At 41.1% G+C, this 27,898-nt stretch overlaps 1 protein-coding gene across 1 annotated transcript in view; it reads right to left on the reverse strand.

Annotated features, from left to right (window-relative positions):
- Window positions 1-27,898, reverse strand: part of tle3a (TLE family member 3, transcriptional corepressor a) — a 66,204-nt gene that overhangs the window by 13,955 nt on the left and 24,351 nt on the right. The window contains exons 7-12 of the mRNA XM_063004135.1: window positions 21,135-21,239; window positions 14,449-14,650; window positions 11,485-11,492; window positions 7,680-7,802; window positions 7,468-7,518; window positions 212-364 (exon numbers count right to left, since the gene is read on the reverse strand). Coding sequence (XP_062860205.1) covers window positions 212-364; window positions 7,468-7,518; window positions 7,680-7,802; window positions 11,485-11,492; window positions 14,449-14,650; window positions 21,135-21,239 — 642 coding nt within the window. The remainder of the gene's footprint in view (window positions 1-211; window positions 365-7,467; window positions 7,519-7,679; window positions 7,803-11,484; window positions 11,493-14,448; window positions 14,651-21,134; window positions 21,240-27,898) is intronic.

Below are 27,898 nucleotides of genomic sequence, written 5' to 3' on the forward strand. Positions count from 1 at the left end.
ATCTGAAAAAACATTCACTCCTGATCCCTTGAGAGAGAGAGCTAGCAAGCGAACAAGAGAGAGATCTGTTCTGTGCCATCTTTCTAGCTAGAATCCACAGACAGGATTCACTTCCGCCCCTCTGTTTCCCATGTTAATGACTTTGCTATACAGATACAGCGACAGTTCGATATTAAACGTATTATGCTCATGAGCTGAGGGGTGCCCTTACATGGCCATGCTCCTTGTTTTTAGAAGAAGGCGTGCTGCCAGATGAGGCCACTGAGGCTGGGCTGTTGGGCGTGTCCTTCTTCGTTGGACGAGGCTTGTCGATGCCGTTTTCGGGTGGCGAATGGGCTGGGCTTGCTCGGGGCGTGGCCGGATCCTATACAGAAATGAATACCACAGCAAGAAGTCTTAACTTTATTATTATATATTTTTTATATACATATGTATGTATGTATGTATTTCTCTCATAGTTGAAGTGTACCTATGATGAAGACTCATCTTTCTAAGTAGGAGAACCTGCACAATCAGTGGCTGACTAAATACTTTTTGACCCCACTGTATATGTATATATATATATACAGTGTATCACAAAAGTGAGTACACCCCTCACATTTCTGCAGTTATTTAAGTATATCTTTTCATGGGACAACACTGACAAAATGACACTTTGACACAATGAAAAGTAGTCTGTGTGCAGCTTATATAACAGTGTAAATTTATTCTTCCCTCAAAATAACTCAATATACAGCCATTAATGTCTAAACCACCGGCAACAAAAGTGAGTACACCCCTAAGAGACTACACCCCTAAATGTCCAAATTGAGCACTGCTTGTCATTTTCCCTCCAAAATGTCATGTGATTTGTTAGTGTTACTAGGTCTCAGGTGTGCATAGGGAGCAGGTGTGTTTAATTTAGTAGTACAGCTCTCACACTCTCTCATACTGGTCACTGAAAGTTCCAACATGGCACCTCATGGCAAAGAACTCTCTGAGGATCTTAAAAGACGAATTGTTGCGCTACATGAAGATGGCCATGGCTACAAGAAGATTGCCAACACCCTGAAACTGAGCTGCAGCACAGTGGCCAAGATCATCCAGCGTTTTAAAAGAGCAGGGTCCACTCAGAGCAGACCTCGCGTTGGTCGTCCAAAGAAGCTGAGTGCACGTGCTCAGCGTCACATCCAACTGCTGTCTTTGAAAGATAGGCGCAGGAGTGCTGTCAGCATTGCTGCAGAGATTGAAAAGGTGGGGGGTCAGCCTGTCAGTGCTCAGACCATACGCCGCACACTACATCAAATTGGTCTGCATGGCTGTCACCCCATAAGGAAGCCTCTTCTGAAGTCTCTACACAAGAAAGCCCGCAAACAGTTTGCTGAAGACATGTCAACAAAGGACATGGATTACTGGAACCATGTCCTATGGTCTGATGAGACCAAGATTAATTTGTTTGGTTCAGATGGTCTGAAGCATGTGTGGCGGCAATCAGGTGAGGAGTACAAAGATAAGTGTGTCATGCCTACAGTCAAGCATGGTGGTGGGAATGCCATGGTCTGGGGCTGCATGAGTGCAGCAGGTGTTGGGGAGTTACATTTCATTGAGGGACACATTAACTCCAATATGTACTGTGAAATACTGAAGCAGAGCATGATCCCCTCCCTCCGGAAACTGGGTCGCAGGGCAGTGTTCCAGCATGATAATGACCCCAAACACACCTCTAAGACGACCACTGCTTTATTGAAGAGGCTGAGGGTAAAGGTGATGGACTGGCCAAGCATGTCTCCAGACCTAAACCCAATAGAACATCTTTGGGGCATCCTCAAGCGGAAGGTGGAGGAGCGCAAAGTCTCGAATATCCGCCAGCTCCGTGATGTCGTCATGGAGGAGTGGAAAAGCATTCCAGTGGCAACCTGTGAAGCTCTGGTAAACTCCATGCCCAGGAGAGTTAAGGCAGTTCTGGGAAATAATGGTGGCCACACAAAATATTGACACTTCAGGAACTTTCACTAAGGGGTGTACTCACTTTTGTTGCCGGTGGTTTAGACATTAATGGCTGTATATTGAGTTATTTTGAGGGAAGAATAAATTTACACTGTTATATAAGCTGCACACAGACTACTTTTCATTGTGTCAAAGTGTCATTTTGTCAGTGTTGTCCCATGAAAAGATATACTTAAATATCTGCAGAAATGTGAGGGGTGTACTCACTTTTGTGATACACTGTATATATATATATATATATATATATATATATATATACACAGTGTATCACAAAAGTGAGTACACCCCTCACATTTCTGCAAATATTTCATTATATCTTTTCATGGGACAACACTATAGACATGAAACTTGGATATAACTTAGAGTAGTCAGTGTACAACTTGTATAGCAGTGTAGATTTACTGTCTTCTGAAAATAACTCAACACACAGCCATTAATGTCTAAATAGCTGGCAACATAAGTGAGTACACCCCACAGTGAACATGTCCAAATTGTGCCCAAAGTGTCAATATTTTGTGTGACCACCATTATTATCCAGCACTGCCCTAACCCTCCTGGGCATGGAATTCACCAGAGCTGCACAGGTTGCTACTGGAATCCTCTTCCACTCCTCCATGATGACATCACGGAGCTGGTGGATGTTAGACACCTTGAACTCCTCCACCTTCCACTTGAGGATGCCCCACAGTGCTCAATTGGGTTTAGTCCATCACCTTCAGCTTCAGCTTCCTCAGCAAGGCAGTTGTCATCTTGGAGGTTGTGTTTGGGGTCGTTATCCTGTTGGAAAACTGCCATGAGGCCCAGTTTTCGAAGGGAGGGGATCATGCTCTGTTTCAGAATGTCACAGTACATGTTGGAATTCATGTTTCCCTCAATGAACTGCAGCTCCCCAGTGCCAGCAACACTCATGCAGCCCAAGACCATGATGCTACCACCACCATGCTTGACTGTAGGCAAGATACAGTTGTCTTGGTACTTCTCACCAGGGCGCCGCCACACATGCTGGACACCATCTGAGCCAAACAAGTTTATCTTGGTCTCGTCAGACCACAGGGCATTCCAGTAATCCATGTTCTTGGACTGCTTGTCTTCAGCAAACTGTTTGCGGGCTTTTTTGTGCGTCAGCTTCCTTCTGGGATGACGACCATGCAGACCGAGTTGATGCAGTGTGCGGCGTATGGTCTGAGCACTGACAGGCTGACCTCCCACGTCTTCAACCTCTGCAGCAATGCTGGCAGCACTCATGTGTCTATTTTTTAAAGCCAACCTCTGGATATGACGCCGAACACGTGGACTCAACTTCTTTGGTCGACCCTGGCGAAGCCTGTTCCGAGTGGAACCTGTCCTGGAAAACCGCTGTATGACCTTGGCCACCATGCTGTAGCTCAGTTTCAGGGTGTTAGCAATCTTCTTATAGCCCAGGCTATCTTTGTGGAGAGCAACAATTCTATTTCTCACATCCTCAGAGAGTTCTTTGCCATGAGGTGCCATGTTAAATATCCAGTGGCCAGTATGAGAGAATTGTACCCAAAACACCAAATTTAACAGCCCTGCTCCCCATTTACACCTGGGACCTTGACACATGACACCAGGGAGGGACAACGACACATTTGGGCACAATTTGGACATGTTCACTGTGGGGTGTACTCACTTATGTTGCCAGCTATTTAGACATTAATGGCTGTGTGTTGAGTTATTTTCAGAAGACAGTAAATCTACACTGCTATACAAGTTGTACACTGACTACTCTAAGTTATATCCAAGTTTCATGTCTATAGTGTTGTCCCATGAAAAGATATAATGAAATATTTGCAGAAATGTGAGGGATGTACTCACTTTTGTGATACACTGTATACAGTGTATCACAAAAGTGAGTACACCCCTCACATTTCTGCAGATATTTAAGTATATCTTTTCATGGGACAACACTGACAAAATGACACTTTGACACAATGAAAAGTAGTCTGTGTGCAGCTTATATAACAGTGTAAATGTATTCTTCCCTCAAAATAACTCAAAATACAGCCATTAATGTCTAAACCACCGGCAACAAAAGTGAGTACACCCCTAAGAGACTACACCCCTAAATGTCCAAATTGAGCACTGCTTGTCATTTTCCCTCCAAAATGTCATGTGATTTGTTAGTGTTACTGGGTCTCAGGTGTGCATAGGGAGCAGGTGTGTTCAAATTAGTAGTACAGCTCTCACACTCTCTCATACTGGTCAACATGGCACCTCATGGCAAATAACTCTCTGAGGATCTTAAAAGACGAATTGTTGCACTACATGAAGATGGCCAAGGCTACAAGAAGATTGCCAACACCCTGAAACTGAGCTGCAGCACAGTGGCCAAGATCATCCAGCGTTTTAAAAGAGCAGGGTCCACTCAGAACAGACCTCGCGTTGGTCATCCAAAGAAGCTGAGTGCACGTGCTCAGCGTCACATCCAACTGCTGTCTTTGAAAGATAGGCGCAGGAGTGCTGTCAGCATTGCTGCAGAGATTGAAAAGGTGGGGGGTCAGCCTGTCAGTGCTCAGACCATACGCCGCACACTACATCAAATTGGTCTGCATGGCTGTCACCCCAGAAGGAAGCCTCTTCTGAAGTCTCTACACAAGAAAGCCCGCAAACAGTTTGCTGAAGACATGTCAACAAAGGACATGCATTACTGGAACCATGTCCTATGGTCTGATGAGACCAAGATTAATTTGTTTGGTTCAGATGGTCTCAAGCATGTGTGGCGGCAATCAGGTGAGGAGTACAAAGATAAGTGTGTCATGCCTACAGTCAAGCATGGTGGTGGGAATGCCATGGTCTGGGGCTGCATGAGTGCAGCAGGTGTTGGGGAGTTACATTTCATTGAGGGACACATGAACTCCAATATGTACTGTGAAATACAGAAGCAGAGCATGATCCCCTCCCTCCGGAAACTGGGTCGCAGGGCAGTGTTCCAGCATGATAATGACCCCAAACACACCTCTAAGACGACCACTGCTTTATTGAAGAGGCTGAGGGTAAAGGTGATGGACTGGCCAAGCATGTCTCCAGACCTAAACCCAATAGAACATCTTTGGGGCATCCTCGAGCGGAAGGTGGGGGAGCGCAAAGTCTCGAATATCCGCCAGCTCCGTGATGTCGTCATGGAGGAGTGGAAAAGCATTCCAGTGGCAACCTGTGAAGCTCTGGTAAACTCCATGCCCAGGAGAGTTAAGGCAGTTCTGGGAAATAATGGTGGCCACACAAAATATTGACACTTCAGGAACTTTCACTAAGGGGTGTACTCACTTTTGTTGCCGGTGGTTTAGACATTAATGGCTGTATATTGAGTTATTTTGAGGGAAGAATAAATTTACACTGTTATACAACCCCTGGCAAAAATTATGGAATCACCAGTCTCTGAGGATGTTCCTTCAGTTGTTTAATTTTGTAGAAAAAAAGCAGATCACAGATATGACAAAAAACTAAAGGCATTTCAAATGGCAACTTTCTGGCTTTAAGAAACACTAAAAGAAATCAAGAAAAATAATTGTGGTAGCCAGTAACAGTTAGATTTTTAGAACAAGCACAGGGAATAAATTATGGAATCACTCAATTCTGAGGAAAAAATTATGGAATCATGACATACAAAATAACACTCCAACACATCACTAGTACTTTGTTGCACCACCTCTGGCTTTTATAACTGCTTGCAGTCTCTGAGGCATTGACTTAATGAGTGACAAACAGTACTCTTCATCAATCTGGCTCCAGCTTTCTCTGATTGCTGTTGCCAGATCAGCTTTGCAGGTTGGAGCCTTGTCATGGACCATTTTCTTTAACTTCCACCACAGATTTTCAATTGGATTGAGATCCGGACTGTTTGCAGGCCATGACATTGACCATATGTGTCTTTCTTCAAGGAATGTTTTCACAGATTTTGCTCTATGGCAAGATGCATTATCATCTTGAAAAATGATTTCATCATCCCCAAACATCCTTTCGATAGATGGGATAAGAAAAGTGTCCAAAATGTCAATGTAAACCTGTGCATTTATTGAAGATGTAATGACAGCCATCTCCCCAGTGCCTTTACCTGACATGCAGCCCCATATCATCAATGACTGTGGAAATTTGCATGTTTTCTTCAGACAGTCGTCTGCATAAATCTCATTGGAACGGCACCAAACAAAAGTTCCAGCATCATCACCTTGCCCAATGCAGATTCGAGATTCATCACTGAATATGACTTTCATCCAGTCATCCACAGTCCACGATTGCCTTTCCTTAGCCCATTGTAACCTTGTTTTTTTCTGTTTAGGTGTTCGTGATGGCTTTCTTTTAGCTTTTTTGTATGTAAATCCCATTTCCTTTAGGCGGTTTCTTACAGTTCGGTCACAGACGTTGACTCCAGTTTCCTGCCATTTGTTCCTCATTTGTTTTGTTGTACATTTTCTGTTTTCAAGGCATATTGCTTTAAGTTTTCTGTCTTGACGCTTTGATGTCTTCCTTGGTCTACCAGTATGCTTGCCTTTAACCACCTTCCCATGTTGTTTGTACTTGGTCCAGGTATTAGACACAGCTGACTGTGAACAACCAACATCTTGTGCAACACTGCGTGATGATTTACCCTCTTTAAGGAGTTTGATAATCCTCTCCTTTGTTTCAATTGACATCTCTGGTGTTGGAGCCATGATTCATGTCAGTCCACTTGTTGCAACAGCTCTCCAAGGTGTGATCACTCCTTTTTACCTGCATACTAACGAGCAGCTTTAATCTGATGCAGGTGTTAGTGTTTGTAATGAAAATTTGCAGGGTGATTCCATAATTTTTTCCTCAGAATTGAGTGATTCCATAATTTATTCCCTGTGCTTGTTCTAAAAATCTAACTGTTACTGGCTACCACAATTATTTTTCTGGATTTCTTTTAGTGTTTCTTAAAGCCAGAAAGTTGCCATTTGAAATGCCTTTAGTTTTTTGTCATATCTGTGATCTGCTTTTTTTCTACAAAATTAAACAACTGAAGGAACATCCTCAGAGACTGGTGATTCCATAATTTTTGCCAGGGGTTGTATAAGCTGCACACAGACTACTTTTCATTGTGTCAGTGTCATTTTGTCAGTGTTGTCCCATGAAAAGATATACTTAAATATCTGCAGAAATGTGAGGGGTGTACTCACTTTTGTGATACACTGTATATATATATTAGAAATGTGATCATAATGTTATGCCTCATCGGTGTACATATACACATATATACTGTACATACATATATATACACACACAGACACATATGCTAGCCCACCACTGTTCAGATACAGGTCCAAATCCCAGTGGTGCTATCAGCCAGCTGGGCATCAGCACAGACATGATTGTCTATATCAATCATGGGGGATGCCCAAACCCTTGTACAGGGTATTCCTGTCCTGCACACCCAGTCACCCAGTGTGACCCTGACCACGATAAATTAGTCATTAATTGGTTATAAAGATAAAAAAAATTTACCTCAACAGAAACGTCGACCACAAGATCATCACTCTTGTCTCCATCACTGTCCTGTAACATAAAAAATAAAAATGTATAATATGTATATTATTATTATTAATATTACGCTTACAATATTATACCTCTTTAAACATATAGACAGATAGATAGATAGATAGATAGATAGATAGATAGATAGATAGATAGTCTGTTAAGAAGCAGTTTGCACTTACATATCTGCTCATGTTGTCCTTCTCCTCCATCTTGCGTTTCTTCGAGTCCAGGTTGTAGTCGGAGGAGCTGCGGTGCTTCTCGCTGGAGGTACGCAGGCTGTCGGATGGGGAGATGGAGTTGTTCTAAAAAGAAAAAACCAGAAAGCTATAGTTATAGTCACATTCATTGTTTGTTATCGATCGTTCGGTGCACTGACCGGAAACCAAAAATACAAGTGGCACACCACACCACTTCACATACTTCATTCATTATGTGTTAGTTAATAGTGGGTTATTTGCCTTGTAACTAGAGTGTTCATCCCAGCCACGGTTCAAAACAACCGCAGACGGCTACTACAGGGTACTTACTTCGCAGCTATGGCCCCTGAGAGGAATCCGAGATAAAAACAGTGAAATGAGGGAGGATGAAAAAGTAGCTCTTATCACTCCGAAATGCACACTTTAAAAAGCCAGAAGAGGCCTATTCATTCCCGTCGGCCGGCTGCGAGGCCTGAAACGGGCTTAACACAATGCGCCGAAACCAGCCGAGCCGTATCCAACGACCTGCGCTAGACTAAACACGCAAGAATGTGCTGGCTCCACAACAGAGGAGCCACAGTTAAGCAGACCGAAGAGAGGAGCTTGTTTTCACGGTCCCTCCCTCCCTCCTGTTCCTCTCCTAAAAAAGACAACAAACAGCTTCAGAGGACATGAGTAGTGTACTAGGCACGAACAACGGCTCTTTATCGGAGAGCAGCCAGGCCTGGACTGGAGCGGTGTGTGTGGATGTGTGTGTGGGAGCATGTAATGGCCATTGTTTGTTGCATCACGCTAGGCTCCGAGTTCAAGTCTGTAGAACTTGTAAGCTACAAACAGGCAGTCGGTGCTTTCTGTGGTATTGACGGGTAGCTCTTTGGTCCTCTGGAATCCGGTCCAGTAGTGTAATTCTGTATAAAGTAGTAGGTGTACTGGGCATGCTCAGTTGTGCTCAACACAATAAGGGATCGAAATGAGCGGAATTCACCTTAAATTGTTCATTTATTATATTTTATTAGGATTTTAACGTCATGTTTTAAACACTTTGGTTACATTCATGACGTGCAAACTCAACACCTGGGAATTGAACCCGGGACCTTCTTGCTGTGAGGCGACAGTGTTACCCTCCGAACCACCGTGCCGCGCTAATGACCATAATTAAACAACCAACCTGAAGTAACCTTAAACATTCCAGAATCTGGATGTTCAAACAGAATAAACCAATCGAGGCGCCCAGGTGGCGCAGCGGAAAATTCCGCTAGAACACCAGCGCCGAGATTCTGAACTCCTCGGTTGGGTGCCTGCAGCAGACTCTAATTGGCTACCGTGTCTGCTAGGGTGGGATGACCGGACTATGTAGGTATGGTCTTCTAACACTGTGCAAGGACCCTGATCAGCAGATAGGACAGCAGACTAATTGGCTACCGTGTCTGCTAGGGCGGGATGACCGGACTATGTGGGTGGGGTCTTCTAACACTGTGCAAGGACCCTGATCAGCAGATAGGACAGCAGACTCTGATTGGCTACCGTGTCTGCTAGGGAGGGATGACCGGACTATGTGGGTGGGGTCTTCTAACACTGTGCAAGGACTCTGATTAGCAGATAGGACAGCAGACTAATTGGTTACCGTGTCTGCTAGGGTGGGCTGACCGGACTATGTGGGTGGGGTCTTCTAACGCTGTGCAAGGACCCTGATCAGCAGATAGGACAGCAGACTAATTGGCTACCGTGTCTGCTAGGGCGGGATGACCGGACTATGTGGGTGGGGTCTTCTAACACAGTGCAAGGACCCTGATTAGCAGATAGAGCAGCAGACTAATTGGCTACCGTGTCTGCTAGGGCGGGATGACCGGACTATGTGGGTGGGGTCTTCTAATGCTGTGCAAGGACCCTGATCAGCAGATAGAGCAGCAGACTAATTGGCTACCGTGTCTGCTAGGGCGGGATGACCGGACTATGTGGGTGGGGTCTTCTAACACTGCGCAAGGACCCTGATCAGCAGATAGGACAGGGCGGGCCACCAATCACACAGCTGCACAACTCTTATCAGGCATAACAGGGCGGTTGTAGCCTAGTGGATAAGGTACTGGACTAGTAACATAAAGGTCGCTGGTTCAAGCCCCACCACTGCCAGGTTGACACTGTTGGGCCCTTAACCCTCAATTGCTTAGACAATATATTGTCACAGTACTGTAAGTCGCTTTGGAAAAAAGTGTCTGCTAAATGCCGAAAATGTAAATGTAAATAACATTATGACCACCTTCCTAATATTGTGTTGGTCCACCTTTGCTGCCAAAACAGCCCTGCAACTGTGATGCACTGTGCATTCTGACACCTTTCTATCAGAACCAGCATTAACTTCTTCAGCAATTTGAGCTACAGTAGGTCGTCTGTTGGATCGGACCACACGGGCCAGCCTTCGCTCCCCACTTGCATCAATGAGCCTTGGCCGCCCATGACCCTGTCGCCGGTTCACCAGTGTTCCTTCCTTGGAGCACTTTTAAACACACCAGAAGAGCTGCAGTTTCGGAGATGCTCAGACCCAGTCGTCTAGCCAAACTCGCTCAAATCCTTACGCTCGCCCATTTTTCCTGCTTCTAACACATCAGCTTTGAGGATAAAATGTTCACTTGGTGCCTAATATATCCCACCCACTAACAGGTGCCATGATGATGAGATAATCAGTGTTATTCATCTCACCTGTCAGTGGCCATAATGTTATGCTTGATCGATGTACAGCGAGTCCTTTGTGTGTCCTTTGCAAGAAAAATAAAACTAGTCTAAGTCTAATCACTGAGGCGTGGAGTTAAGCGAGGCGTTAGTGAAGCGGAGACCTTTCTTAAGTGCTCTCCGGGCACTTTCTCAACATCAAATCCAAATCCAAATCCAACCCCGAGAACCTCTCTTAGGTTTCCCGCGGCACAACGGAAACCGAGAAAGTCGTCGGTTCGTCGCGAGTGTAAAACGAGACCTGGTTGAGATGAGAGATGAAGTAGCAGACTGGGCTTTAAGCCCACAGTCCTGTGTGTGTGTGTGTGTGTGTAATGCCTGACCTTTTAAAGAGATCCTTAACGTGTCTCATTAAATAGAGTCACAACTATGCTATCAGATGACCTAAAACAGAGGACACAATGCTTTAGACGTGACTGCGCCCATTCAGCTCTGGCTGGAACCAACAGAAACCTGATATACTTCAAACAATCGGGCATGGGAGAGATTTAAACCCCAATTGTACAGTATGAACTCCTTTTCTAACATGACAAAACAATTCCACTTGCGATGTTTATGCTTTATGATTATATTCACCGGGGCTAGAAAAGTGCAGCAGAGCGGTGAAAGCCAGGAGGGAGGAAAGAGGAGGATTAAACCAATCTACTAAAAAGGGAAGCGAGTTGAAGGCGTTTTTAATTGTGATGAAATTAAGCAGACGTGATAATCTGTACGCCGCGATGTGAGTCATTTCCCATCTGCACGGAGATGTAAGGGCTTTTTTTTTTTCCCGCCCGTGAGAGAGAGAAAAACTTGTTTCCCCATTAGTCACTTTAATGAAAGCAGATTACTGTACAGAGTGCAACCTGCGAGCGTTCAGGCTAAGAGTCGTGCTTGACATTTACATTAATGGAAATGTTCTTAGGCGTGAAACAGGTTAAGAAGCTTTCTTTTTCATGCAGCACAAACCAGACAAAGCGTGACAGAATAAGATCATGTGAAAGTGGAGAGTGGGCGACTGAATAGAGAGTATGGTGGAGAATCGGAGCATACGTGAGACGGTGAGGAACTGGGAACTCACCGTGTTCTCTGTGATCGGCGGATCCGGTTGGCAAAGGGAGCCGTGAAAAAGATGAACAACAAAAGTTAGCTCATAAACACAATTATCGATCAGCCATAACGCTGAAACCACCTCCGTGTTTCTACACTCACTGTCCATTTTATCAGCTCCACTTATCATATAGGAGCACTTTATAGTTCTACAACTATCTGTTTATCTACCCACTTTTTTAACCTGCTTTCACCCTGTTCTTCAATGGTCAGGACCCCCACAGGACCACCACAGAGCAGGTATTATGTAGGTGGTGGATCATTCTCAGCACTGCAGTGACACCGTGTCCACTCACTGTCCACCCTATTAGACACTCCTACCTAGTTCGTCCACCTTGTAGATGTAAAGTCGGAGACGATCGCTCATCTAGTGCTGCTTTTTGACTTGGCCGTCTTCTGGACATTCATCAACGGTCACAGGACGCTGCCCACGGGGCGCTGACGGTGTTGACAGTGAGTGGACACGGTATTTAAAAACTCCAGCAGCGCTGCTGTGTCTGATCCACTCATACCAGCACAACACACACTAACACACCACCACCATGTGAATGTCACTGCAGTGCTGAGAATGACCCACCACCCAAATAATACCTGCTCTGTGGTGGTCCTGGGAGAGTCCTGACCATTAAAGAACAGCATGAAAGGGGGCTAACAAAGCATGCAGAGAAACAGATGGACTACAGTCAGTAATTGTAGTACTACGAGGTGCTTCTATATGGTAAGTGGAGCTGATAAAATGGACAGTGAGTGTAGAAACAAGGTGGTTTTAATGTTATGGCTGATCGGTGTATTAATCCAGACTAGTGCTGCATATGTTCAAACTGTACATGTGATCACATGATGTATTTATGCTTTATGTATTTATTTAGATGTTTTACGCCGTGCTTACACAGTGGTTATACAGTATTAAAGGCAGTAAAGATAGCTAATACTCATATTTCAATCTACAGTGCTTGTCAAGTGTCGTTCTTATGTTCTTTAGATGCGCTCTATTAGAACACTATTGGCCAAAAACCTGAGGACTGGTTTCATTTTGGTTTGATTAAGGATTGTACTCTTGGTATTGCAAAGTCAGTGCTGTAAGTATTTTGGACGCCGCACAGAAAGAATAAATAATTGTTTCCCACTGACTTTCTATCATTGGTGAGTAGTATTGTTGTGCACTTTGTGTTTTTTATGTTTATTATGCTCGTTGTGTAATTGTATTTTAAATCCTCCCACCCTCGCCCCTGTAAAATTATATCTTATATGAAATTGTGCAATAAAGGTTGGGGACCACAGTTTTATAGAAACAGGTAAATGGCAAATATCACAGTGTGTGTGTTAACCGTGTGTAGGGCTGCAACTATCGATTATTTTTGTAATCGAGTACAGTAATCCCTCGCTATATCGCGCTTCGACTTTCGCGGCTTCACTCTATCGCTGATTTTATATGCAAGCATGTCTAAATATAAATCGCGGATTTTTCGCAGGTTCGCGGATTTCTGCGGACAAGGAGTCTTTTTATTTCTGATACGTGCTTCCTCAGTTGGTTTGCCCAGTTGATTTCATACACGGGAGGCTATTGGCGGACGGCTGAGAAGCTACCCAATCAGAGCACGCGGTTAAGTATCCTGGGTGCTGATTGGCTCAGCGAAGGAGAGAAGCATTAGATTCCGCTTTATGCTGTATTAATGTGTGGGAAATGTTTATAAGAGTGTGGGAGTGTTTATAAGGGCTTAAAATATATAAAAATAACCATATAAACACATGGTTTTTACTTCGCGGATTTTCACCTTTCACCGCGATCGAGGAGGGATTACTGTATTCTATCGATTATTCCAGTGATTAATCGAGTAATCGGATAAGAAATACTTTTGCTTTAATAAAGAGCAGAAATAAATACATATAAGTTTAAATAAGACGTGTCTCTTAAAACAAACTGTACATTTTTATTCCTTACATACAGTACAGTTTAAAGAGAACACTTTTGAAATGCAAAAACAAATCCATCAATGTTGTACTGAATTTTTGTTTTTTCAGCTTCAAATGATCTCAAACTTTCGGTGGTTTTCTCTGTCCAGTCTCCTGTTCGCTATTTTCTCTCTTTCTATGTTTTGCAGTCCGCGCTATCAAATCTCGGCTGCGTCCTAAACCGCTACTTTCACACTGAGCAGTACGCAGAAGCGGGAGCGAGCGTGTCCAAATACGTAGTATTCATTGAACTGTACGCAAAAAGTACCCGGTTTAAGTACTGTTTAAGTATGAGATTTGGGACGCAGCCCTGGGCTTCTTCACGCCACCTGACCACGGCGTAAACACGTTGTGCGAATGTGAAAGTCGTCCGTGCGAAACACCGTGAGTTGTTTATAGTTGTATGGATTAAACGATGCCTCGGGGGGGGGGAGGAGCTTAGCCAAGTGTTTACTGTTTTCTTGGCTAGTATAATTTTAGAGCTAATATTAATAAATAAAATAAACCACTTTTACTGGTTTATTTTTCATTCCAGAAATACAGTTATGTAAGATTCAGGGGAAGTATTTGCACACTTGTGGTTTTATTACACATATACCACAGATAACAATAATGTCCGGGGGTGGGGATGACCAATACAGCCTAGCCAATGGAAGGTGGGTTTATAGGTGCGCTTACAGTGCTGGTCCCAAGCCCGAATAAAAATAGGAGGGTTGTGTCAGGAAGGGCATCTTATGATCTTATGTTTTTGTGTATGTTTATATATCTATATATCAATATACCTATATATAATATATAAAAAATTACATAAGTGTAGACAATGCAGCTCTGTTTCTGATTGGACATATATGAAACGTCTCATTTAAGTATTGTAACCTATGAGGTAGCCAATCCAGCTGCCTGTTTTAAAAAGTTTGGTCCTAGTCTGGGCTTTTTTTTGCTACTGCTTGGGTATATGAACAGTGTATGAATCCCCTCTCACCTCTATGCTCCAGGTCATGGTGATTCTTCTCATCCTTTACGGGCAGATGGGGCTGGCTGCCCAGCGCGCCCAGTGCCAGCAGGCCTGAGCCGGTGCCGGAGACCGGAGGGATTCCTGGAGGCTGCAGGCTCGAGGGGTGCGGCGGCAGAACCATGGGGCCGTGGGCGGCGTGAGAGAGATGCTGTGCCTGGAGCTGCTGCTGCTGTGAAGAAACGAACATCAAGTGGGTCGAAGTGTACACGGGGACATTTCTATACAGTCTGAGCCAGTAAAACCATTGTAAAAGGGGTTCAGAAACCAGGAGCATTAGCACCCTTATGGTTTAATCATATCTACGGGGGGTCTTCAAAAAGTTTCCGCACTTTTATATTGGTTGGAAACTGTGAGGGCGGGAGGAGTAGTAATTGGCTGTGTCTGAGAGAGAGTCTGTAGTCTGAATGTAGCGCCATCTGATTTCCACCTTTTTGGACCGCTCAAAGAAGCTTTAAGGGAAAGAAGATTTTCATGTGACGATGAATGATCACATGATGCATCGGGAGGTGACTGTGTAGAAAAGTGATGTCATTTGTTTTTAAAATCCTTAATAAATACAGTTAAAAAAAACTTTTTTGAACAGCCCTCGTATTACAGACGCAAAAGTCAAGACGTTTCTAGATTTGTATGTTGCAGCTGTGTGAAGGAAAAGAAGGGAGCCGTCACACTTGAGACGGACGAGACGAGTTAATCGCGGCTGGGCGTGGAAACCTGGAAAGCTGGCGGTCGTTGGCACAAAAGTGGTTAGCATTACTGTCGTTGCAAGAGCTGAAATAAAACAGTCATGCTCGTACAGACGCACACGTGCCTAAAAGCGGATATTATGTGGTCTTTAAGATGCCATTAGAAAGCATGGGCTGGAGGTCTGTTAGGACATGAGCATTTACACCACCTGCTCCTACACGAAGTCAAAAAGCTAAACACACACACACACTTCACTCACACTAGGGTTCAGTTCATTCAAAGCTCCCGGAGGAAACCCACGCAGACACGGGGAGAACATGCAAACTCCACACAGAAAGGACCTGGTCCACTCCACCTAGGAATCGAACCTTCTTGCTGTGAGGCGACAGTGCTACCCACTAAGCTACCGTGCCGCCCCAGTCAAATATTAAGTGGTGTTTAAGATACCATTAGAAAGCATGAGCATTTACACACACACACACACACACACACACACACACACACACACACACACACACACACACACACACACACACACACACACACACTTCACTCACATTATGGTTCAGTTCATTCAAAGCTCCCGGAGGAAACCCACACAGATATGGGGAGAACATGCAAACTTCACACAGACAGGACCTGGACCGCTCCACCTGGGAATCGAACCCAGGACCTTCTTGCTGTGAGGCGACAGTGCTACCCACTAAAGCTACCGTGCCGGCCCCATCAAATATTAAGTGGTGTTTAAGATACCATTAGAAAGCATGAGCATTTACACACACACACACACACACACACACACAAACACACACAAACACACATTATGGTTCAGTTAATTCAAAGCTCATGGAGTAAACCCACACAGATATGGGGAGAACATGCAAACTTCACACAGAGAGGACCCGGACCGCTCCACCTGGAAATCGAACCCAGGACCTTCTTGCTGTGAGGCGACAGTGCTACCCACTAAAGCTACCGTGCCGGCCCAATCAAATATTAAGTGGTGTTTAAGATACCATTAGAAAGCATGAGCATTTACACTCACTCACTCACTCACTCACTCACTCACACACTCACACACTCACACACACACACACACACACACACACACACACACACACACACACATTAGGGTTCAGTTCATTCAAAGCTCCCGGAGGAAACACACACAGACAGGAGAGAACATGCAAACTCCACACGGAAAGAACCCGAACCACTCCACCTGGGAATCGAACCCAGGACCTTCTTGCTGTGAGGCGACAGTGCTACCCACTGTAAGGCGACAGTGCTACCCACTGATCCATTGTGCTGCCCCCAGTAACAATGTAAGGCAGATATCAGGGCAGCATTTACACCACCTGCTCCTACACAAAGTCAAAAAGCTGACCACACACACACACACACACACACACACACTTCACCCGCATTATGGTTCAGTTAATTCAAAGCTCCCAGGGTAAACCCACACAGACACGGGGAGAACATGCAAACTCCACACTGAAAGGACCCGGTACGGTCCACCTGGGAATCGAACCCGGGACCTTCCTGCTGTGAGGAACAGTGAAGGAACAGTGCTACCCACTACCTGCTCAAAAAGCTGGACACACACACACACAATCAAACACACACACATATGAATCAGCCATAAAAACTAAAAAAAAAAAAAAGTCACTCCAGGGTATGAAAGTGTGTCTGTGTGTGTGTGTGTGTGTGTGTGTGTGTGTGTGGTTGCAGTGGACAATCAGGGGTCTCACGCTGGCAAGCCTTCAAGCCTCCAATACTCCCATCAATATTTGAAGGGCTTGGAGCAAGCGAACGGGAGTTAAAAGCCTCTCAGCATGGGAAGTGCACCATTTAAAGCGAGCTTAAATAATACTTAGTACAGGCACCAATAAAAGAGGTAGAAAAAGAAAAAAAACCAACAGACTACACAATTTATTACTACGCTCCAGAGGCCTGAATAATTTAGCTGCTGTTATGGCAAGTAGCTCCCTTCCTCCGGCCAATCAATGACCATTTATGGCCGTTCTGACGGAAATCTCCAGTGTGCGTTTTTTTTTTCTTCTATTGAAGTGGAAAAGGTTAGATCTTATTGGCGAAGTACAGCAGGCGCGGAGGTACAACCTTTTGGAATTATTAGCAGGTCATTAATGGCACGCCAGAGTAAATATCAATACCGAGGGCTTATTTAGATGTCTGGAATACTCCGAAAGCTTGCCCTTTCCAGAGGACGAATCATTATTAAGATGTCCGTCAGAAGCTCGAATTTAGGGGTGAGCATAATTGCTAACAGCTTTGATGATTATTTGCACAGCTGGCTGTATATTGCCGAGACGGGCCTCTGGAGAATGGCAGGGACGGGAGCGCTATATAGAGGAGTGCCACCCGGGAGCTGAACTTACAACCTTGCCCCTCTTCGAACTCATAGCTGCCAAGTCTGTTAGAATCCACGCTTCTGAGAAACCGGGGCTGGGAAAAGCTGCAAGTGCTTAAGTACCCATTAATAAATGCTGCTGGGTCAAACCCTACCACTGCCAGGTTGCCACTGTTGGGTCCTTAAGCACGGCCCTTAACCCTCGATTGCGCAGACTGTATACTGTAAGTAACTGTATATCAGAATATGTTTTTTTTACCTCACTTTATACCACCTTGTTTTTACACTCACTGTCCATTTTATCAGCTCCACTCACCATGTAGGAGCACTTTGTAGTTCTACAATTACTGACTGTAGTCCAGTTTCTCTGCATGCTTTGTTAGCCCCCTTTCATCCTGTTCTTCAATGGTCAGGACCACCACAGGACCCCCACAGAGCAGGTATTATTTGGGTGGTATATCATTCTCAGCACTGCACTGACACTCACATGGTGGTGGTGTGTTAGTGTGTGTTGTGCTGGTATGAGTGGATCAGAGTTTTTAAACACCTCACTGTCACTGCTGGACTGAGATTAGTCCACCAACCAAAAATATCCAGCAAACAGCGCCCCGTGGGCAGCGTCCTGTGACCACTGATGAGGAATCTAGAAGATGACCGACTCAAACAGCAGCAATAGATGAGCGATCGTCTCTGACTTTACATCTACAGGGTGGACCAACTAGGTAGGAGTGTGTAAGAGTGGACAGCGAGTGGACACGGTGTTTAAAAACTCCAGCAGCAGTGCTGTGTCTGATCCACTCATACCAGCACAACACAGTGTCACTGCAGTGCTGAGAATGATCCACCACCTAAATAATACCTGCTCTGTGGGGGTCCTGACCACTGAAAAACAAGGTGAAAACAGGCTAAGATTATATGCAGAGAAACAGATGGACTACAGTCAGTAATTGTAGAACTACAAAGTGATCAAATGGACAGTACGTATAGAAACAAGGAGGTGGTTTTAATGTTATGGCTGATGAGTGTATAGCTGAAATGACAATTAAGCCACTCTTGAACTCTTGCACTTGATATGCGCTATCCTAAAGTACTTGATCTAGCACTCGATAAATAAAAACAAGGTGTCAATCAGCCAAACTCCAAACTCCAAATTCTAGTACCTTAGTATGTACACGATGAAGGAAAAAGTGAGAGTTAGCAAATGTGTGTGTGTGTGTGTGTGTCTGCAAGCTAGAGAAGATCATGGACCACGAGGGAAATTAAAGAGACAGTTGATTCACGGGGGAGGCCCTTTCCTGCTCATTCCGGCTAATGAGCCACTGATGTGTAATATGCATGGACAATCATCGAGAACTCTCATTAGTGCCCGGGCTATGAAGACGAGAAATAGAAATAAAATGCCTCTTCTAATTTAATATTCCTAGATAAAGACCTCTTCTGCTGACGTTAATCTCCTCCCCGACTGTGAAGCGCCGCTGCCAAACGCTGGCTGGCCGACAGACGAGCGGAATAACACGGCTGGGTGGTTGAAAACCCCTACCGGCCGAATTAGACACCTACTTACCCTCGGCCTCGGGTGGGATAAGCTAAACAATTTAGCACTGTAACCATGCAACGTGCCGTCTCTGAAGATCCACAACGGTTCCTGCTGCCTTAGTGTTCCTCACGCACACAAACACACGTTTAATTGGACCCTTGGTACGACTGGAGGCCGTATTAATGGTACCCCTGTGAGAGGGCAGCAGTAACAGATGCATACACCGATCAGCCATAACATTAAAACCACCTCCTTGTTTCTACACACACTGTCCATTTTATCAGCTCCACTTACCGTAGTTCTACGATTACTGACTGTAGTCCAAGTCCATCTGTTTCTCTGCATGCTTTGTTAGCCCCATTTCATGCTGTTCTTCAATGGTCAGGATTCTCCCAGGACTGCAGTGACACTGACATGGTGGTGGTGTGTTAGTGTGTGTTGTGCTGGTATGAGTGGATCAGACACAGCAGTCACTGCTGGACTAAGAATAGTCCACCAACCAAAAACATCCAGCCAAAAGCACCCCGTGGGCAGCGTCCTGTGACCACTGATGAAGATTTCAAAGATGACCGACTCAAACAGCTGCAATAGATGAGTGATCGCCTCTGACTTTATATCTACAAGGTGGACCAACTAGGTAGGAGTGATAGAGTGGACAGCGAGTGGACACGGTGTTTAAAAACTCCAGCAGCGCTCAGTCAGTGTCTCTGCAGTGCTGAGAATGATCCACCACCTAAATAATACCTGCTCTGTGGTGGTCCTGACCATTGAAGAACAGGGTGAAAGCAGGTTAAAAAAGTATGTAGTGAAATTGATGTACTACAGTCAGTCATTGTAGAACTACAAAGTGGTTCTATATGGTAAAAGGAGCTGATCAAATGGACAGTGAGTGTAGAAACAAGGAGGTGGTTTTAATGTTATGGCTGATCAGTGTATGTAACACCCAGTCCGCCCATGCTAAAATGCTCAGTATGTTAACTATACATGCTTTTCCCAATTCTGTATTAAGGTTAAAACAGGAAATTGTAAATGCAAGTTGCTAAATATGTATGCTAAAATGCTAAGTTTGTATGCCAAGCTGCTAATTATGTTAAAATTAAGTTAAAATAGTAAGTTTGTATACTAAATTGTTAAATATGTATGCTAAGTTGATAAGTATGTTAACTATACATCCATACACAATTCTGTATTATGGTTAAAACAGGAAAGTGTAAATGTAAGTAGCTAAATATGTATGGTAATATGCTCGGTTTGTATGATAAACTGGTAAATATATATGCTAAGTTGCTAAATATATAGGCAAAATGCTAAGTTTGTGTGCTAAATTGCTAAATATGTATTCCAAGTAGCTAAATATGTATAAAAAAATGCTAGGTTTGTAGGCTAAGTTGCGGGAAATATTTGCTAAGTTGCTAAATATGTGGGCTAAATGCTAAGTTTGTGTGCTAAATTGCTAAATATGTATTCCAAGTAGCTAAATATGTATAAAAACAATGCTAGGTTTGTAGGCTAAGTTGCGAGATATATTTGCTAAGTTGCTAAATATGTGGGCTAAATGCTAAGTTTGTATGCTTAATTGCTAAATATGTATGCTAAGTTGATAAGTATGTTAACTATACATCCATATACAATCCTGTATTATGGTTAATACAGGAAAATGTAAATGTAAGTTGTTAAATATGTATGCTAAAATACCAAGTTTGTATGCTAAGTTGCTAAATATGTATGCTAAGTTGCTAAATATGTATGCTAAGTTGCTAAGTTTATATGCTAAATTGCCATGTATGTGTGCTTACTATGCATGCATACACAATTCTGTATGATGGTTAAAACAGGAAGATTAATACACAAGTTTTTGCATTTTGACTAAAATAGATTTAAAAAATCATTTATGAAAAAGGACAAAACTGCATAGCGTTCACATAAACTCATAGCATAGCGTTCTTATTACCGTATCATTTATTCCAAAAGCAAATCTGAAATCAATCATCAGCTAATAACAAAGCAGTTGTGTCCCTTTATAACATTTAAATGAAGGAATTAAAGAGGAATACTCACGGTAAGAGGCAGATTGGGCAGTCCACGTACCCCGATGATCGCATTCAGCTCGGTCATGGTCACTTGTTTGGCACGTTCAACAGCCTGAGCGACCTGCTGTTGGTGCTAAAAGAAAAAAATGATAATAGAATTAAAAATAAAACCCTTAAACAGCCCCACACAGAGTAAGTTCATGATTTGCATGATGCATGTGATATGCAACTGGAGGTAAACAGAACAGAGCATTGTGTGATCTATGTAAAATATAAAAGCAGCTGAGCCCACAGCTGAGGACAGATGCAAATCCATGGTGCAATACTGGTGGAATGGTGGATCATTACTCAGCCAAACCAGCCTGCTCGTTCTTAGTAGTGTGGTCATATGCTAATTCGTAGTCTGTGTTCTTTTACACATTATTACATTCCAAATACCAAAAATGTCAAGTGGTGTGTATATACATTACAAAATGAACTAAATAAATAAGTAAAATTCACTATGAATTCAACCATCTTATTGTAGTACGCTCTAATAAAAAATGATAATAAAAAAGGTCCATTTCCCAAAATTTTGTATTGTAATGTCCATATATCCATCCATCCATGTCAATGTTACTAACCATCCATCCATCTATCTATCCATCTATATAATATCCATATATCCATCCATCCATCTATATAATATCCATATATCCATCCATCCATCTATATAATATCCATATATCCATCCATCCATCTATATAATATCCATATATCCATCCATCCATCCATCTATATAATATCCATATATCCATCTGTATAATATCCATATATCCATCCATCCATCTATATAATATCCATATATCCATCCATCCATCTATATAATATCCATATATCCATCCATCCATCTATATAATATCCATATATCCATCCATCCATCTATATAATATCCATATATCCATCCATCCATCTATATAATATCCATCCATCCATCTATATAATATCCATATATCCATCTGTATAATATCCATATATCCATCTGTATAATATCCATATATCCATCCATCCATCTATATAATATCCATATATCCATCCATCCATCTATATAATATCCATCTATCCATCTATATAATATCCATATATCCATCCATCCATCCATCTATATAATATCCATATATCCATCCATCCATCCATCTATATAATATCCATATATCCATCCATCCATCTATATAATATCCATATATCCATCCATCCATCCATCTATATAATATCCATATATCCATCCATCCATCTATATAATATCCATATATCCATCCATCCATCTATATAATATCCATATATCCATCCATCCATCTATATAATATCCATATATCCATCCATCCATCTATATAATATCCATATATCCATCCATCCATCTATATAATATCCATATATCCATCCATCCATCTATATAATATCCATATATCCATCCATCCATCTATATAATATCCATATATCCATCCATCTATATAATATCCATCCATCCATCCATCCATCTATATAATATCCATATATCCATCCATCCATCTATATAATATCCATATATCCATCCATCCATCTATATAATATCCATATATCCATCCATCCATCTATATAATATCCATATATCCATCCATCTATATAATATCCATATATCCATCCATCCATCTATATAATATCCATATATCCATCCACCATGTCAATGTTACTAACCATCCATCCATCTATATAATATCCATATATCCATCCATCCATCTATATAATATCCATATATCCATCCATCTATATAATATCCATATATCCATCCATCCATCTATATAATATCCATATATCCATCCATCCATCTATATAATATCCATATATCCATCCATCCATCTATATAATATCCATATATCCATCCATCCATCTATATAATATCCATATATCCATCCATCTATATAATATCCATATATCCATCCATCCATCTATATAATATCCATATATCCATCCACCATGTCAATGTTACTAACCATCCATCCATCTATATAATATCCATATATCCATCCATCCATCTATATAATATCCATATATCCATCCATCTATATAATATCCATATATCCATCCATCCATCTGTATAATATCCATATATCCATCCATCCATCTATATAATATCCATATATCCATCCATCCATCTATATAATATCCATATATCCATCCATCCATCTATATAATATCCATATATCCATCCATCTATATAATATCCATATATCCATCTATCTATCCATCTATATAATATCCATATATCCATCTATCTATCCATCTATATAATATCCATCCATCCATCTACATAATATCCATATATCCATCCATCCATCTATATAATATCCATATATCCATCCATCCATCTATATAATATCCATATATCCATCCATCTATATAATATCCATATATCCATCCATCCATCTATATAATATCCATATATCCATCTATCTATCCATCTATATAATATCCATATATCCATCTATCTATCCATCTATATAATATCCATCCATCCATCTACATAATATCCATATATCCATCCATCCATCTATATAATATCCATATATCCATCCATCCATCTATATAATATCCATATATCCATCCATCTATATAATATCCATATATCCATCCACCATGTCAATGTTACTAACCATCCATCTATCTATCTATCTATCCATCTATATAATATCCATATATCCATCTATCCATCTATCTATCCATCTATATAATATCCATATATCCATCTATCCATCTATATAATATCCATATATCCATTTATCCATCAATCCATCTATATAATAACCATATATCCATCTGTATAATATCCATATATCCATCCACCATGTCAATGTTACTAACCATCCATCCATCTATATAATATCCATATATCCATATATCCATCTATCCATCTATATAATATCCATATATCCATCCATCCATCTATATAATATCCATCCATCCATCTATATAATATCCATATATCCATCCATCCATCTATATAATATCCATATATCCATCTATCCATCTATATAATATCCATATATCCATCCATCCATCTATATAATATCCATATATCCATCCATCTATATAATATCCATATATCCATCCATCCATCTATATAATATCCATATATCCATCCATCCATCTATATAATATCCATATATCCATCTATCCATCTATATAATATCCATATATCCATCTATATAATATCCTAATATCCATATATCCATCTATATAATATCCATATATCCATCTATCCATCTATATAATATCCATATATCCATCCATCCATCTATATAATATCCATATATCCATCCATCCATCTATATAATATCCATATATCCATCCATCCATCTATATAATATCCATATATCCATCCATCTATATAATATCCATATATCCATCCATCCATCTATATAATATCCATATATCCATCCATCCATCTATATAATATCCATATATCCATCTATCCATCTATATAATATCCATATATCCATCCATCCATCTATATAATATCCATATATCCATCCATCCATCTATATAATATCCATATATCCATCTATATAATATCCATATATCCATCCATCTATATAATATCCATATATCCATCTATATAATATCCATATATCCATCCATCTATATAATATCCATATATCCATCCATCCATCTATATAGCCTCCCAATAGCCTCCCATGGCTTCTCCTACCACTCCTATGCAGATGACACTCAGCTTGTTCTGTCATTTCCTTCTTCAGACACGCAAGTCTCAGCTCGCATCTCAGCATGTCTGCAAGATATCTCACAATGGATGTCAGCTCATCATCTAAAACTTAATCCCAGCAAGACAGAGATGTTGCTCATTCCTGGAGATCTGTCTCCAACCCAGGACCTAGTCATTTCTCTGGATGACTTCCTGATTAGACCATCTGATAAGGTAAGAAGTCTTGGTGTTGTCCTGGATAACCAGCTGACCTTCTCTCCTTATATAGCCAACATGACGAGATCGTGCCGGTTCCTCCTGTACAACATCAGGAAGATTCGGCCATTTCTCTCCAGAGAAGCTACCCAGATTCTGGTGCAATCACTTGTAATCTCTCGGTTGGACTACTGCAACTCCCTCCTGGCAGGAGCTCCCATGGCCACTATTAAACCCTTACAGCTCATTCAAAATGCAGCTGCCCGTCTGGTCTTTAACCAACCTAAACACTGCCACATCACCCCACTGCTGCGTTCTCTTCACTGGCTTCCTGTAGCTGCACGCATTCAGTTTAAAACACTGACGCTCGCCTACAAAGCCAAAAATGGACCAGCCCCAAGCTACCTTCGGGGTCTAATCAAACCCCGCTCTGTACCACGCAACCTCCGAGCCTCTAGTCTAGCTCGACTTGAGCCTCCATCCAGGACTAAAGGAAGACAAGCATCAAGGCTGTTCTCTGTTCTAGCGCCCAAATGGTGGAACGAACTTCCTCTGTCTGTCCGAACAGCTGAGTGTCTTGCTGTCTTTAAAAAACGATTAAAAACCCACCTCTTTACTAAACACTTAGGCTGACTTGTACTTATTTACTAACACTTTATTCCAATCTTTTCCATTAAAAAAAAAAAAAAAAAAAAGGCACTTTGGTTCTAACAGGTTTTAGCAGAGTTGTGTTCTTCGACTGTTGTCTATCTAAACTTAAGGAATGAAATGTTCACTATGGAAGCACTTCTGTAAGTCGCTCTGGATAAGAGCGTCTGCTAAATGCTGAAAATGTAAATGTATATAATATCCATATATCCATCCATCCATCTATATAATATCCATATATCCATCCATCTATATAATATCCATATATCCATCTATATAATATCCATATATCCATCCATCCATCTATATAATATCCATATATCTATCCATCCATCTATATAATATCCATATATCCATCCATCTATATAATATCCATATATCCATCCATCCATCTATATAATATCCATATATCCATCTATCCATCTATATAATATCCATATATCCATCAATCCATCTATATAATATCCATATATCCATCCATCCATCTATATAATATCCATATATCCATCCATCCATCTATATAATATCCATATATCCATCTATCCATCTATATAATATCCATCCATCCATCTATATAATATCCATATATCCATCCATCTATATAATATCCATATATCCATCCATCCATCTATATAATATCCATATATCCATCCATCCATCTATATAATATCCATATATCCATCCATCTATATAATATCCATATATCCATCTATATAATATCCATATATCCATCCATCCATCTATATAATATCCATATATCCATCCATCCATCTATATAATATCCATATATCCATCTATCCATCTATATAATATCCATATATCCATATATCCATCCATCCATCCATCTATATAATATCCATATATCCATCTATCCATCTATATAATATCCATATATCCATCTATATAATATCCATATATCCATCCATCCATCTATATAATATCCATATATCCATCCATCCATCTATATAATATCCATATATCCATCCATCCATCCATCTATATAATATCCATATATCCATCCATCTATCTATATAATATCCATATATCCATCCATCCATCTATATAATATCCATATATCCATCCATCCATCTATATAATATCCATATATCCATCCATCTATCTATATAATATCCATATATCCATCCATCCATCTATATAATATCCATATATCCATCCATCCATCTATATAATATCCATATATCCATCCATCCATCTATAAAATATCCATATATCCATCCATCCATCTATATAATATCCATATATCCATCCATCCATCTATATAATATCCATATATCCATCCATCTATCTATCTATATAATATCCATATATCCATCCATCCATGTCAATGTTACTAACCATCCATCCATCTATATAATATCTATATATCCATCAATCCATCTATATAATCCATCTATATAATATCTATATATCCATCCATCCATGTCAATGTTACTAACCATTCATTTATCTATACAATATCCATGTCCATCAATCCATGTCAATGTTACTAACCATCCAGCTATCTATATAATATTCATATGTCCATCCATCCATGGCAATCCATCCATCTATCTATCCATCTATATAATATCCATATATTCATTAATCCATGTCAATGTTACTAACCATCCAGCTATCTATATATTATTCATGTCCATCCATCCATGGCAATCCATCCATCTATCTATCCATCTATATAATATCCATATGTCCATCCATCCATGGCAATGTTACTAACCATCCATCCATCTATATAATCAATCTATATAATATCCATATATCCATCAATCCATGTCAATGTTACTAACCATCCATATATCCATCCATCCATCAATATAATATCCATATATCCATCCATCCATCTATATAATATCCATATATCCATCCATCCATATAATATCCATATATCCATCCATCCATCTATCTATATAATATCCATATATCCATCAATCCATGTCAATGTTACTAACCATCCATCCATCTATATAATATCCATATATCCATCCATCCATCTATCTATATAATATCCATATATCCATCCATCCATCCATCCATATAATATCCATATATCCATCCATCCATCTATCTATATAATATCCATATATCCATCCATCCATGTCAATGTTACTAACCATCCAGCTATCTATATAATATTCATATGTCCATCCATCCATGTCAATGTTACTAACCATCCATCTATCTATATAATA

The sequence above is a fragment of the Trichomycterus rosablanca genome, chromosome 11 (genome assembly GCF_030014385.1).
Source record: "Trichomycterus rosablanca isolate fTriRos1 chromosome 11, fTriRos1.hap1, whole genome shotgun sequence".
Lineage (NCBI taxonomy): Eukaryota > Metazoa > Chordata > Actinopteri > Siluriformes > Trichomycteridae > Trichomycterus > Trichomycterus rosablanca.